The sequence below is a fragment of the Saccopteryx bilineata genome, chromosome 3, assembly GCF_036850765.1.
Source record: "Saccopteryx bilineata isolate mSacBil1 chromosome 3, mSacBil1_pri_phased_curated, whole genome shotgun sequence".
Taxonomy (NCBI): domain Eukaryota; kingdom Metazoa; phylum Chordata; class Mammalia; order Chiroptera; family Emballonuridae; genus Saccopteryx; species Saccopteryx bilineata.
Window position 1 is genome coordinate 160,486,884 of NC_089492.1, and position 15,053 is coordinate 160,501,936.

Here is a 15,053-nt window from a genome sequence, read left to right on the forward strand (position 1 = left end):
GGCTAGAGCACGGGCTCATCCAACTTGAGTGTGGACTCACCAGTTTGAGCGAGGGTTGCTGGCTTGAAGCCCAAGGTCGTTGGCTTGAGCAAAGGGTCCCTTTCTCTGCTGTAGCCCCCCGGTCAAGGCACATAAGAGAAAGGAGCTTCAACGAAGAATTTATGCTTCTCATTTCCCTCTGTTCCTGTCTGTCTGTCCCTATCTGTCCCTCTCTCTGACTCTCCGTCAAGAAAAAAAGGTTTGAAAGAAAGCAAAACAGATTTTGGTAGAAAACAAAGAAGATAAGAGATAGAGCTATTCCATTATATACCAATAGAAGGTTGTATGAAATGTGGCATGCAGATTTTTCCCCTTTTGAAAATACTGAGGACTAGGAAAGAGGGAAATAGGAACTGTAGAGGGAAGATAGATAGAGAAGGAAAAATGGTTGTCATCTAAAGGAGTCAGTTGCTGGGACTAAGGAAAATTCAGAGAACTCAGCACAGCAGAGTCTCTAGACTCTTAGGGACCAGGGTTGATGGTTCAGGGGAATGTTGAGAAGGGAGCTTGATAAATGTAAGGGATCAAGGTGTGTGACCCAAACTTACTTTTCTCTTATTAGGAGATGCTGTCCATGCTGGGAGACCAGAGCAACAACTACAACAATGAAGAGTTTCCTGATCTAACTATGTTTCCCTCCTTTTCAGAATAGTACTATTGGAGTGAGGATAAAGGGGTAGGGGAGAAGAATCACCATTTGTTTTTAGAAAACAAATCTTTTTTATAAACAGAAAAAAGTTCCTCTCCATTCCCTTCCCTCACCCCAGTATATCTCCTTTCCCTTCTGGCTCCCCTGCCCTCTTGCCTCTGACATCATTTATAGACGAGCTGGAGCGAATCCTCAAGGCTTTGGGGACCCTTTGAAAAATTGAGGCTGGGTGAGGTTTAAAATGCCTTTCCTTATGTTTCCTGACCAGAAATTTATACAGAGATGATTTGTGCTAGGGTCAAAGGGCCAGTCAGAGAACCTGATGTCCACTAATTTGCCTTGTACTTTGGCTTGTTTTTGGAAAGAAATTCTGAGTAAGTGGGGAGAGGAGAAATGTCCTCATATTTGAGGACCATGAAACATGGTAGGTTTATATGGGGCTTTTGGAATGAGAATATGTTCTTTCTACTGCCTGTGAGCAGTTCCTTTGGAAAAAATGTGAGTGAGGAAGTGAGAGAGAAAGAGAGAGAGAGAGAGAGAGAGAGAGAGAGTGTGTGTGTGTGTGTGTGTGTGTGTGTATGTACAAGTTTTCTGTATTTGTTTCTTTCTTCCTATTAGGGAGTTATGCAAAATGTGTCACAGATTTTATCTTTGTCTTCTCTGTGTTTTTCAAAGAGTCCTAAGGAGTTAAATCTTCCAGGTATTTTCCACTTAGTATTGCAGCCAAAGGGTATTTAAATAAATGTCTTTGCTGCGCTTATATCGTTGCCCAGCCAATATGCAACTGAAAGCAAATACATAAGTCTTCTGTTGGTATGGTTGGTCTCTCATCAGACACACTTAGTGATAAAAGCTGGGTCATTCCTGCTTTTGGTGCTCTCGCCTTATAAGGAAAATCTGCAGCGTGACAAAAATAGGCTGGCAGGACACACACTCTCCAAAACCCCGTACTTGGCCATAAGGGCAATGCTGCATTTTTCTGTCAGAACTCCCTATGTGTGCTCTGTGGAGGTTATTTCTGCATGGAAACTCAACTTCTTGGGTTAGCAGTCCCAGTAATAACTCTTACTGGTGGAGTTTAAACCAAATGCCAATGCTTCTTACAAAGTAGCCTCTTTCATCTCATTCTTACAGTATCCAATCTGGCAATAAAGTGAGTTTTCAGTCTCTTCTGGGCCTATAGTTTTTTCTAATTTGCTCTCACTCCAGTCTTCAGATTGGGTTTTGCTTTATAGTGCAAGTGTAATCAATCCATGTGATAGATGGGCCTGGACTCCCACCCCAGGGTCACTTAGTAATTAACTATAGCCATATAAATGTGGGGACAGGTTACTACTATCACTCTCTGCCTTCCTCAGGTAACAGTCATGTGTAGCAGCCTTTTTTTTTTTTTTTTAATTGGCTCAGGCCAGTCTCTTAAGTGCAAGACTGAATTAATAAGATGAAATTTTAAATGTAGCCATAGGGGATTGAGGAACACAGATGCCGTGGAGAGGCTGAGAGAATGTCATTACAGGGTTTCCCTCCCTCTTGTCTCCAGTCTGGTGCCAGGTAGCGGAGTGGAAAAGGAGACAGTTTATTTTTTTATTCTATGTGCACACATACAGTGTGTGTGTGTGTGTGAGTGTGTGTATGCACACACACACACACATATATATACATATATATACACAGACACACATATATATTTATCACAATTTAAGAAACCAAAAAGTTGAGTTTCCAGTGAAATCCTTGTTTTTTAATAATCGCCTGTTTTAAATGTGATCAGGACTATAATATTGTATAGTTATAGGGCTTTTGGGGAGGGGAGGGGAGGGGAGGGAGAAGATGCTCTGGGGTTTTTTTTCTGCTTTTCCTTCAGGGTTTTATTTTTAATTTTTTTTTTCTTGTTGGCTATTTCTGTACTGCTGGCATCTGCTGAGCCTTACAGTGGCAAAAATGACATGTAGCAAGTATTTTAAAACAAAGTATTTTTCCTTTTGTAAACTTTGTGTTGTGTCATATTGATTGCGGCTTTATTATTCCTTTGTAGCTCAGGAACAACAAACACTCGTACTAGTTGAATCTATAGACTTAGCTCCAAGTATACAAACATAAAGCATAATGTGTCTGTAATTTCAAAAACAAGAAATCAGTGCTCTAGTCACTGAGCATTCCTTGTTGTCCTCCTGATCCTGACTCATTCTGAGTGAAATCAGCAGGGACATCTGACGGTGGGATGGGGTTGGGGGGTTGCCCATGTCCTTGGGAGCAGGGGAGAATTGGGACTTAAGACCAGTTGGACACGTCTGGATTCCTTTCCCCACTACATCCCCCTCTTCTGAGAGAGAGGGAGTGAGGGATAGGGACATTTAAACTATTCAGGTCTGGGCCTGGTTTCCCTCTAGGTTCATTAGCAAATCTTAAAACATATAGGCATAAACCTGTGTTTTTGAGAGTCTCTACATACGCCAGCCAGAAACTGAATCTAGGGCTGTTTTATCCTTTTTGTTCCAAGAAACCTCTTCCTCTTCCCCCACATCTGTTTCTAGAAGAATGTGGAGTTTGGGAGTGTGGTGTAAGGACTGAACTAGACTCATGATCTATCACATGCCTGGGTAGTGGGAGAAGTGTGTGGAGAAGCTCGTGTGACTGGACCTGGGTTGGGGATTTTAGTAACTGAGACATACTGTGCATCAGGCATGCTACCGTCAGAGTTTCAGCAACCAAGAAGTCTCATGTGAGTTTGTCAGTGCTATGGCATTGGTTAATGTGCTGTCATAAACTACCAAGAATACTGTTTTAGGTTACTTTTAGAACAGTTTCATCTGGACTTTCTGGGCATATCCTTCCTCAGCAAAACTATGTTAGGCTGGGAGAGCTATTCCGCTGTACGGAAGAAATGACAACAGTTAGCAAACAAGCTTATAAAACAAATAATTTTGAAGCCTGTGGCTTTCTTTATATACTCTTCTAGCCTCTAGTGTTGATTCCCTCATCTCTGATGTGTCAGACAAATTCAAAAACAAGTTTAAAAGTTGGAGCGCTAAGTAACAGGAAAACATATAATACTCCCAATATTATAAATAATAATAATAGACCAGGACTTGTCCTTCTATCCACGAAAGAGAAGGTTAGCCCTAAGCTGAGTATTGTGTATTGAGGTCTATTTTTGTTTGCCCTCAAAGACAATGTATATAAAAGCAACTCTGCCTGACTGGTGGTGGCGCAATGGATAGAGTGTGGACCTGGGATGCTGAGGTCCCAGGTTCTAAACTCCAAGGTTGGGGGGCTTGAGAACAGGCTTGCCAGCTTGAGTGTGAGGTCACCGGCTTGAGCATGGTATCTTCAATGTGATTCCAGAGTTGCTTGCTTGAGCCCAAAGGTCTCTGGCTTGAGCAAGGGGTCATGGCTCACCTACACCCCCCCCCCCCTGCCGTATGAGCAGTTAATGAAAAACAACTATAGTGCTACAACTATGAGTTGATGCTTATCTCTCCTTTCCCATCTCAAAAAAATAAAAAGCAACTTTCTACTCTGGATCACATACTCCACATGCATACAGAAACTGCAAATTCACTGCCTCCTTCTCTCCTCCCTAATTCCTCTCTTCAGCCTTTCTATTCCCGCTTCCCTCCCCTATTCAAATTTTCCAGCCAAAAGCTGGAGCTGACTTCCGCAACTCTGATGGAATAAATCCAGCACTCCTAGTCATCTGCCCACATTATCCACACTTCCCTGCGGAAACGAGCCCAGAGAACAGATGCCCACCATCAGGTAACATTTTCAATTTCCTAGATCTTTAAGCATTTCATTCCTGCCAATTCTACAGTTTTCGGAATGTAGTGACTTGGGGGTTAAACTGAACTTTGTAGGCTGCATATGAAAACAAGGAGGCGTTTCTTAGCATATTCCCTAGCTGAATAAAATCTGCCAGGAAATCTTTAGGATTCCTTCTGTGATTTGTATGTATACATGGTTGTGAGTGGAAACTATGAATAAGAATCCTTTACCTACCCCTCACTTTAAAGAGTCAAAGGGTTAACTTCTAGTGGGAGATGGAGCGGTGCAGGAAGGTGGTGGCTCTGTACATCCTACTTAGACATCTCACAGCCCTTAGCACCCAGCACATTCAATGTCCTGCTGTATTCATCAGTGTGCTCAGATTACACAGGAATGGACTTAAATTCAAAAATCATGCAAGCCGTATGATTTGCTACGGACTAAATTGTTCTTAAAATGGAGGACATGTAATTAAGCCGCTGCAAGGGTTAAAGGTAAAGCAAACTTCTGAAAAGCTGTGGATTTAAGGATCGTAGAACATTAATTTTCTGTCTAACCTTTTCACAGACTTCGGTCTGAGGTTTTTTGTCCTGTGAGGCAGTCACAGAGGTTTTTGTTGTTAGAAAAAGAAAATGGTCCTGCCCACAGCAGCTGGTTGAGATTAGGACAGTTTCCTGCTTGAGGAGGGAGCAGGAAGAGAAAGGAGGAAGAAGTACATAAGACCAAGGAGACAGTAAAATATTCTCTCATAGTTAGAGAACAGGAAGTAGTTAACTTTTCCCTTGTCCTTTCCTGGCAAGGTCTGGGAAAATATCAGAATTTAGGCCTGGAAAGGATCAGGATGCAAAAGTTAGTTGGAAATCTCTCCTTTGTATAGTCTCCAACCACCATCATCCCACCCTGCACTTAACTATACTGCTCACAAAAATTAGGGGATATTTCAAAATGAATATGAAGCCATGAAATATTCCCTAATTTTTGTGAGTGGTTTACTTACCTTGTCTATCTCTTCCAAATCTGCTGGGGATGGTGGAGGAGACAGCTGCTGAACCCATGCTGATTGATTATGCCTTTTCTATCCTGTTTCAGGTTGTCAATGCAAGTAGTGTGTGTGTGTGTGTGTGTGTGTGTGTGTGTGTGTGTGTGTGTGTGTGTGTGTGTTTTGAATCTCCCTAGGTCAAAATACAGATGTACCTGCACCCTATCCAAACCCAGAGGCTTCCTATCACTGGTTTATCATACAGACTTCACATTCAGTTCTTTGTCTGTCTACTTCATAAAGCCTAGATTTGTTTTTTGGGGGGTTTTTGGGTTTGTTTGTTTGTTTTTGCCTCATAGTCCAGAGGAAGAAGTTCTTAAGTTCAGGTTCATTAACTCCCCAGAATTATTGTGTATGCCTGCATTTTTCTGGCAAGAGCGGTTATATAAAGGGTCACAATTTTTTTTTTGCTTTTCAAAGGAGTCTATATGACTCCGTAGGTTAAGAACCACCTGTCTGGGAATATGGCTCCAGGAATTTACTCCTCCCTACTTATCCCCTTGCCCAGGATGTGGGGGCTCAAGGTTCTGCTTTTGCTGCCCATGGTGATCTTTGCTCTGTACCCTGAGGAGATACTGGACACCCAGTGGGAGCTGTGGAAGAAGACCTTCAAGAAGCAGTATAACAGCAAGGTACCTGGGGACAGGGAAAGGAGTTTGTGGGAAGGCTGAAACCTGAGACCTCCAGTCCTAGCTTCCAGACTCCCTTCTATCCAAATAATTTAACCACTCCAACCATGCAAACCTACCTGCTTCCGTAACTGTTTACATACAATTTTTATTCCTACTCCTCAAGTCACCCTCCATCAAATCCTATCCTTTTCCTTATAGCTGTCTTAATAATTTTCTTTTGGGAAAAGTTCTCAGATTAATGCTGTTAATCCAAGCAACTTTTCTGTACATATCTTCAGATCTTTGCATTCTATTATTTGAATATGTTTATATATTTTTTGCATGCTCTTAATAATCCCATAGTCATTTCCCAACTAGATTTTATACTCCCTTATTATTGTAAGTTTTATCATTTCTCCTAAAATCCTCCACAAGATGACATATGTAACTGCCTACAGGACACAGTCTATGCCAGCACTGACTATGCTCTTGTTTAGGTGGATGAAATATCTCGGCGTTTAATTTGGGAAAAAAACCTGAAGCATATTTCCATCCACAATCTTGAGGCCTCTCTTGGTGTCCATACATATGAACTGGCCATGAACCACTTGGGGGACATGGTGAGTTAAGCCTCAGCTCCTGACCTACCTTCCCTGTTTGCCTTAGTCCCTGCTTATGTCTGATCTCGTTCTTCTTTGTCCCAGACCAGTGAAGAGGTGGTTCAGAAAATGACTGGACTCAGAGTGCCCCTATCTCATTCCCGCAGTAATGACACCCTTTATATCCCAGACTGGGAAGGCAGAGCTCCAGACTCCATCGATTATCGAAAGAAGGGATATGTTACTTCTGTCAAAAATCAGGTACCTTCCTGTCTCCTGCGAATGGGTGTGTAAGCTGGCATGACCTCTTCCTTTTGCTCTTTCTTTGTTCTTCAGATAGGAGGGCAATAGGAAGCAGGATGATTAATTAAGGTTACCTCTCCCCATTCTATCATTTAACTCATCTCCTGTTTTTGTATATTTAGGTTGTTTCTGAGTTTCCCTTTTTACAAATAGTGATGCTATAAGCACCCTGTGCATATATTTTTGTACCCACATACAAATACTTATGCAAAATCCTAAAATTAAAATTGCTAGGCCCTTTCCAAAAAAGTTTTTACTATCTTACATTCTTTTTTTAAATTATTTTTATTCATTTTAGAGGGGGGAGAGAGAGAGAGAGAGAAGAGGGGAGGAGCAGGAAGCATCAACTCCCATATGTGCCTTGACCAGGCAAACCCAGGGTTTTTGAACCGTCTACCTCAGCATTCCAGGTCGGTGCTTGATCTACTGCGCCACCACAGGTCAGGCCCTTACATTCTTATCAACATGAGAATATCAGCAACCTTAACAGTGTTGATTGTATTGATCAGGTGAACAATTGATTTAATATTCATTGAACAAACTTTTTTTTCCCCTAGAACCTACCAGGTATGTGCTAGGCAATAGAGCTTCAAGATGATTAAGATATAACCTGTGTCTCCAAGAAATCCTCAATCTTAAAAAGTGAAAAGAAAAAGAAAGAAAAATCTACAACCAATCTTAACAAACACTATTAATAACTAGCACTTTTTATTATCTATATTTCACAGACAAAGAAACTGAGGCACAGAGAGGTTTAGTAACTTGAAAGGCAGAAACCGTGGGCAAACCAAAAACATGAGGCCAGTATGTTCCAAAAAGAAAGTTTATTTTAAAAACACCTGGGTGGGCCTGACCTGTAGTGGCGCAGTGGGTAAGGCATCCTCATGGAACACTGAGGTCTCTGGTTCGAAACTCTGGGCTTACCTGGTCAAGGCACATATGGGAGTTGATGTTTCCTGCTCCTCCCCCTTCTCTTTCCCTTCTCTGTCTGTCTCTCCTCTCTAAAATGAATAAATAAAAATCTTAAGAAAATAAACAGCTACCATCACAAGACAATAGGAATTTTTTAAAAAACACCTGGGTGCCGGTGGCTGAGACCAGCAAAGGGTGTAAACCCGGAGGGAGGGATGGGATAGGCATTATATGGATTCATCAAAGGGCCTTGGGTTAAGGTTGCTGAAAGATAACTTCTTCTGTTTGTATTTGGGAGTGGCATCACATTCTTCAAAATTGTCTGCACCCTAATACAATTGTCTCTTATCAGTATCCAGCTACAGGAGAGATGTGAGCTGGATTACACAGTAGGCAAGTCCTTCCTCCTTCAGGCCTGCATTGTTCTCAAGAAAGATGGTGGCTGAGTAGCCATTTATCTATTATAACTTATTCAAGGTCACAAATTTAAGTGGTTTCAAAGCCAGTACTCTGCTCTGCTATCCTACAGCTAATGGAACAATAGTAACAAAAGTTATTAATAGCAACAGTAACAATAGGACTATGCAACAAATGTTAAATGAAGAGAAATAGGAAGACTTCACAGCAAAGGGGACATGTGTGCTGAAAATTATAAAGTATATGGAATCTCATCAAGCAGGGAGAGGGAAGAAACAAAAAGTGTGAACAGCATGACTGACAGTTTTTCTGTTATGCCTCTCAGGGTCAGTGTGGTTCCTGTTGGGCTTTTAGCTCTGTGGGTGCCCTGGAGGGCCAACTCAAGAAGAAAACTGGTAAACTCTTAAATCTGAGTCCTCAGAACCTGGTGGATTGTGTGTCTGAGAATGATGGCTGTGGAGGGGGCTACATGACCAATGCCTTCCAGTATGTGCAGAAGAACCGGGGCATTGACTCTGAGGATGCCTACCCGTACGTGGGACAGGTGAGACTCTGTCATGGCTCCTCCTGTCCCAGCATGATATTTTGTGCTAGAAACAGTTCCAGAAATGTTTTCTTTTGCCTTTTCTTGTTTTCTGGATGGGATAATTATCCACAGAAGGCCCATAAAATTCCCACAATCTAGGCTACCATAGATGATATCTGCCTCTCTGCCCTGAAGAAAAATAATAGATGAGTTATTCCAAAGATCTCTGAGTTCTCTTTAAGCCTCTTCAACTTCTCTATTCCCATTACAAATTGAATTTCATGAATCATGTGGCTTTGTTTTGTATGATCTCAGTATAGGTTTTGAAAGATTTAAGCAACATGCTAACTTGTATAAAATGAGAAAAGAAACAAGTTGCTATATATTTGTTGTAATTTTAGAGGTCAAGTCACTTCCACCTATAAGATCTTTTAGCAGTAGGAAGGAGACCTTATCTAAAAGGAAGATCCAAGGGCTTTCTACAGTGTGTCTATAAAGTCATGGTGCACTTTTGACTGGTCACAGGAAAGCAACAAAAGATGATAGAAATGTAAAATCTGCACCAAATAAAAGGAAAACTCTCCCAGTTTCATACCTATTCAGTGCAGTTCGATGTGGGCTCACGCACAGATTTTTTTAGGGCTCCTTAGGTAGCTATCCCGTATAGCCTCTACAGACTCGTCACTGACTGATGGCCTACCAGAACGGGGTTTCTCCACCAAACTGCCGGTTTCCTTCAACTGCTTATCCCACCGAGTAATGTTATTCCTGTGTGGTGGCGCTTCGTTATAAATGCGCTGATATTCATGTTGCACTTTGGTCATGGATTCTAATTTAGCGAGCCACAGGACACACTGAACTTTCCTCTGTACCGTCCACATCTCGACTGGCATGGCCATGGGCTGCTACGCTCTATACACGGTGTTATGTCATCATCTGCACATGCGCACATGCTGCCACATCATCCTACAGAAACTGCGAGGGTTTTCCTTTTATTTGGTGCAGATTTCACTTTTTTTTTTTTTTTTTGTATTTTTCTGAAGCTGGAAACGGAGAGACGGTCAGACAGACTCCCGCATGCGCCCAACCGGGATCCACCTGGCATGCCCACCAGGGGCGATGCTCTGCCCACCAGGGGGCGATGCTCTGCCCCTCCGGGGTGTCGCTCTGCCGAGACCAGAGCCACTCTAGCGCCTGGGGCAGAGGCCAAGGAGCCATCCCCAGCGCCCGGGCCATCTTTGCTCCAATGGAGTCTTGGCTGCAGGAGGGGAAGAGAGAGACAGAGAGGAAGGAGGGGGTGGGGGATGGAGAAGCAAATGGGCGCTTCTCCTATGTGCCCTGGCCGGGAATCGAACCCGGGTCCCCCGCACGCCAGGCCGACGCTCTACCGCTGAGCCAACTGGCCAGGTCCCAGATTTCACATTTCTGTTGTCTTTTTTGCTTTCCTGTGACTGGTCAAAAGTACACGATGACTTTACGGACACACTGTATATACATGGGTGGAGAGATAGTATTGTATATAGGGCCTTCCCAACAGAAGCCTTTGAAGAAGGGAGAGCAAGTTTTAGTAATGAAAATAGTAACTATTGTGTGCTAAGCCATGTGCTTAGTGCATTTTCTTGTTTAATCCTCTTATCAGCCTTGAGGTAGATGTATCCTCACTTTGTAAGTGAGGAAATTGGCACTAAGGTAGAACAGCTTACTCAAATTCTTATTCATACTACTAGTTATGTAGCAGAGCCAACATTTATCTATTAGATCTGTTTTTGCTGCAGACATTGCCAGGCATGTCTTCTACAAACATGTGCAAGAATTCTTTATTAGAATATAATAGCTTGGAACAGAATTGTCTTAAGTCTTAGGTTTTGTGCATCTTCAACTTTACTAGATAGGTAATGTCAAATGTTTTACCAAAGTACTTGGAAAAACTTATATTCTCACATTCAGTGTATAAGAAATCCCATTGATTCACATCTTTTTTATTTTTATTGATTTATTGATTGTGACAGACAGAGAGAGGGACAGATAGGGACAGACAGGAAGGGAGAGAGATGAGAAGCATCAAGTCTTCATTGCAGCACCTTAGTTCATTGATTGCTTTCTTATATGTGCCATGACTGGGGGGGGGGGGGTACAACAGAGTGAGTGACCCCTTGCTCAAACCATATGAGCCCACACTCAAGCCGGCGACCTAGGGGTTTCGAACCTGGGTCCACCGCGTCCCAGTATGACGCACTATCTCCACTGAGTCACTGCCTGGTCAGGCTGATTCACATCTTTTTTAAAAAATGATTTTCAGTTACAGTTGACATTCAATCTTGATGTGGCTTTTTTATATCCTTAGTTATAGGAGTTCTGTTCATCTAATCTTCAGGTAGTTGTCAAGGGTAATTGTTCCGTAATTTAGTTATAATTTGATGTGATCATGAGAGGAGGCGAGCACAGTGTTTACCTATCCCACCATCTTGACTGGAAGTCTCACATCTTCATCAATGAGTTTATGTGGCCCTCCCAGGCTCACATACACTGTAGGGCCAGAAGATGATTTGTGCTTTCAACAAAATCTTATTTTAGAAATCTTTCTCTACACTGAGGTAATAAAAATATTTTTTCTCTCTCCTTTTTAAGTTTTACAGTGTTTGTTTTCACAGTTTCAAAACCACCCTAAACTGATTTTTGTTTACAGTACAAGGTATTCATGTTCATACTCTTTTTTACAGTGGTCTATAATGGTGAGGATAGAACAGACCCTCTCTAGGGTAGGGACGGTTACTGCTCGTCACTTCACTGATGGCACATCATTATAAACACCGGTAGAGTTTCTCACCCATCAATTCATTGCCTATTGTTTTGTCCTAGTCCTAGTTCAGCCTTGTCTTTTTCCAGGATGAAAGTTGTATGTACAACCCAACAGGCAAGGCAGCTAAGTGCAGAGGGTACAAAGAGATCCCTGAGGGGAACGAGAAAGCCCTGAAGAGGGCAGTGGCCCGAGTGGGACCCATTGCTGTGGCCATTGATGCCAGCCTGACCTCCTTTCAGTTTTACAGCAAAGGTAAGGAGCTGTTACTGTAGAGCACAGCTGTTTCTTCGATGTGGGTGTAGCAGCTTCTCAGAGAGCACTTAGCATTTTCAGTATTTAGGTTCCATATTCAGTCTGCCAGAGAGAAACTAACTGGCCACAGCTCAGAGCATTTCTGATGTAAGCCCTGCTATCTGGGACAGGATTCTACAGAGGGTCGTCTAGGGTTGGAGAGGCCACAGGATGCTCCTGGGATTGCAGAAAGCTTCACATTGCTTGATTGTTTCCTAGGTGTGTATTATGATGAAAATTGTAATAGTGATAACCTGAACCACGCAGTTCTGGCAGTGGGATATGGGATCCAGAAGGGAAAGAAGCACTGGATAATTAAAAACAGGTAATGATGGGAGCACTGTGTGTCAGTCAGTCACCCTCTTAACACTCCTGCTTCCTAATACTCCTTTCTCTCAAATCAAGAGAAAGTTGTCTTGGACTTTTTGGCTCTACCTTCCTAATCAGAGGCTATTCGAACATTTCATGGCCAGACACTAGTACTCAGTGTGTGTTTGGGCAGCTGCTCATGTGTAAAGTGCTTAGTCACAAGTGAGCAGGTTGTCTGCCTTCAGTGACTTCACAGTCCCCTAAGAAAGAGCAACAGAATAGAAAGCACCAAGATCAGCAGGACCTTTTGGAATGACAGGTATTTTTCCTCCATTGTGAACAATTTCATATGAAGTTTCCCCTCATCGGTCTGTCTGTAAGCAGTAAGGAAAATGTAAAGGTTTAAGACCCCCTGTGCAGCTTTTTGTCCTTCTAGATCCACGTAGGATAGACATACAGAAGAACTGATGTTTTCAAGGTCACTCTTCTTAAAAAATATTCAGATCACTGACCAGGCGGTGGTGCAGTGAATAGTGTTGGACTGGGATGCGAAGGACCCAGGTTTGAGACCCCGAGGTCGCCAGCTTGAGCGCGGGCTCATCTGGCTTGAGCAAAAAAAAAAGCTCACCGGCTTAGACCCAAGGTTGCTGGCTTGAGTAAGGGGTTACACATATGAGAAAGCAATTAATGAACAACTAAGGTGTCACAACAAAAAACTGATGATTGATGCTTCTCATCTCTCTCCGTTCCTGTCTGTCTGTCCCTATCTATCCCTCTCTGACTCTCTCTGTGTCCCTGTAAAAAAAAAAAGAAAAAGAAAAAGAATTCAGATCATATGACCTCCCAGTGAGAAACTTTTAGGTCTCCCCCACAGTGATGGGCCACAGAGTCCAGTCTTTAGCCTGGCAGTAAAAGTAACTTAGCCTGATCTCTTATCTATCTTACCAGACATACCTTTCATTACACCGTCAGGCACCCTATTTTTCAGTTACAAGATCTTTTTTTTTTTTTTTTTTTTTTTTTTTTACAGAGACAGTCAGAAAGGGATAGATAGGGACAGACAGAAATGGAGAGAGATGAGAAGCATCAATCATCAGTTTTTCATTGCAACACCTTAGTTGTTCATTGTCTGCTTTCTCATATGTGCCTTGACCTCGGGCCTTCAGCAGACCAAGTGACCCCTTGCTCGAGCCAGCGACCTTGGGTCCAAGCTGGTGAGCTTTGCTCAAACCAGATGAGTCTGTGCTCATGCTGGCGACCTCGGGGTCTTGAACCTGGGTCCTCCGCTTCCCCGTCTGACACTCTATCCACTGTGCCACCTCCTGATCAGGCTCAGTTACAAGATCTTAACACATGTTCCATGCTCCCCTGACCCTGTGACTTATTTCACACTCCTCCACTGGCATCCCATTTCCTCAGGTCCCAGCTCTAGCCAGCATTTAGGCTCAGCTCAAATGCCATCTCTTACATTATGTCTTTTGTGACCCTCTTGATCAGAAACAATCTCTCCTACCTTTGAGATCTGTAGTATTACTCTATCCATTTCTTGACTTTAAACTCTTTAAAGGTAAAAACTGTCTTACTCATTTTGTATACCATTAGTTCTTAGCATAATACTTAGTGTCTTAAAAGACTGAGTGTACTGAGTATTTTTCTTGGTTGATCCCACAGCTGGGGAGAAAATTGGGGAAACAAAGGCTATATCCTCATGGCTCGGAATAAGAACAACGCTTGTGGCATTGCCAACCTGGCCAGCTTCCCCAAGATGTGACTTCAGCCAGCCCACCCCATCCTGCTCTTCCATTCCTTCCATGATGGTGCAATGAAGTGATGTACTTTGGAAGGGAGTCTGGTGTGCCTTTCTTGAAGCAGATGTAGTGATACAGAGATTGGTCATTCAGCATCCCCATTTGTGCTTCAAGTGAAGTCTCCACCCAAGGACTTTATGTTCCATGGTGGCCACATTAGAATTTCCCAAACAGGCTTGCAGATGTGACTATAGCCTGCCACGACTGTGTTGTCCTGGGGGTGCAAATTGTTAGAAGGTACAGATCTTCAGGTAGGCTAGATTCTCATTCACTGGGTCGAGTTAGCTTTGATCACTCTAGGGGACTAAGGTGATCTGACTTGTCAATCCCACGGTAGTAATATCTATGTTTTACATCCCAATTCCTAAATCTATTCAACAATTTTTGGTACAAGTTAACATAAAAATAGTGGGTTTTTTACTTCTTTGAATTTTTAAAGTAAACCAAGTATTTATCTCTTGGGTTAACTAAGTAAACCAAGTATTTATCTCTTGGCTGACTAAATAGCTACTTAGAAACCATTCATTTTGTGTTGGATACTATGCTAGGTGCTGGAGACAAAAACGTGAATAAAACATATTCCTTATATTTGATGTGCTCGTAGTTTCGTGGGTTTTTTGTTTTGTTTTGTTGGGGTTTTTCTGCTGTGCTCATTGTTTGGAGAGACCACGTAAACAACTGATCTTAATTCACTTATTTGTTCATTCCTTCTACCAACTTCTATTAATGCTTACTCTGTACTAAGAACTGTGCTAAATTTCAGGGATTAAATGGATATAAGAAAATTTCACTATTTAATTCCATTTTAGTGGGTTAAGTGGCACACACATAAACCTGAGTCTTGAAAAATATCTTATGGCCCTCTAAAGTTCTAGTGCAGGGGTCTCAAACTCAACTCAGCATGTGGGCCGCAGAGCAAGATCACAGCCGTTTGGCGGGCCACACTAGGTCTACAAAAGGCAACTGTTACGCAACACTTTTCTCA

General features: G+C 42.5%; 2 protein-coding genes across 10 annotated transcripts in view; both read left to right on the top strand.

Annotated features, from left to right (window-relative positions):
• The window catches only part of ARNT (aryl hydrocarbon receptor nuclear translocator), a 93,056-nt gene extending 92,141 nt beyond the window's left edge, over positions 1-915 (top strand). For all 8 annotated transcript variants that reach the window (XM_066268020.1, XM_066268016.1, XM_066268017.1 and 5 more), the window contains one exon: positions 602-915. In XM_066268020.1, coding sequence (XP_066124117.1) covers positions 602-691 — 90 coding nt within the window. In that variant the 3' untranslated portion in view covers positions 692-915. The remainder of the gene's footprint in view (positions 1-601) is intronic.
• A 1,868-nt stretch (positions 916-2,783) lies between these two features.
• On the top strand, positions 2,784-14,656 carry CTSK (cathepsin K). Of its 2 annotated transcripts, none has more exons than XM_066268026.1 (8): positions 2,784-4,447; positions 5,913-6,124; positions 6,601-6,723; positions 6,808-6,963; positions 8,660-8,878; positions 11,747-11,912; positions 12,171-12,276; positions 13,932-14,656. In XM_066268026.1, exons 2-8 carry the CDS (start codon positions 5,957-5,959, stop codon positions 14,029-14,031), a joined length of 1,038 nt encoding a protein of 345 aa, XP_066124123.1. In that variant the 5' UTR covers positions 2,784-4,447; positions 5,913-5,956; the 3' UTR covers positions 14,032-14,656. The 2 variants fall into 2 exon arrangements, with proteins under 2 accessions (XP_066124123.1, XP_066124124.1); XM_066268027.1 differs by having other exon boundaries at positions 6,001-6,124.
• The last annotated feature ends 397 nt before the right edge of the window (positions 14,657-15,053 follow it).

What these genes read in the sequence shown, in the direction of transcription:
- CTSK (XM_066268026.1), top strand. Translation starts at nt 5,957, where the DNA reads ATGGCTCCAGGAATTTACTCCTCCCTACTTATCCCCTTGCCCAGGATG. An exon ending in TGAACCACTTGGGGGACATG is followed by an intron (nt 6,724 to 6,807) that starts GTGAGTTAAGCC and finishes TCTTTGTCCCAG; the next exon opens with ACCAGTGAAGAGGTGGTTCA. An exon ending in TTACTTCTGTCAAAAATCAG is followed by an intron (nt 6,964 to 8,659) that starts GTACCTTCCTGT and finishes TATGCCTCTCAG; the next exon opens with GGTCAGTGTGGTTCCTGTTG.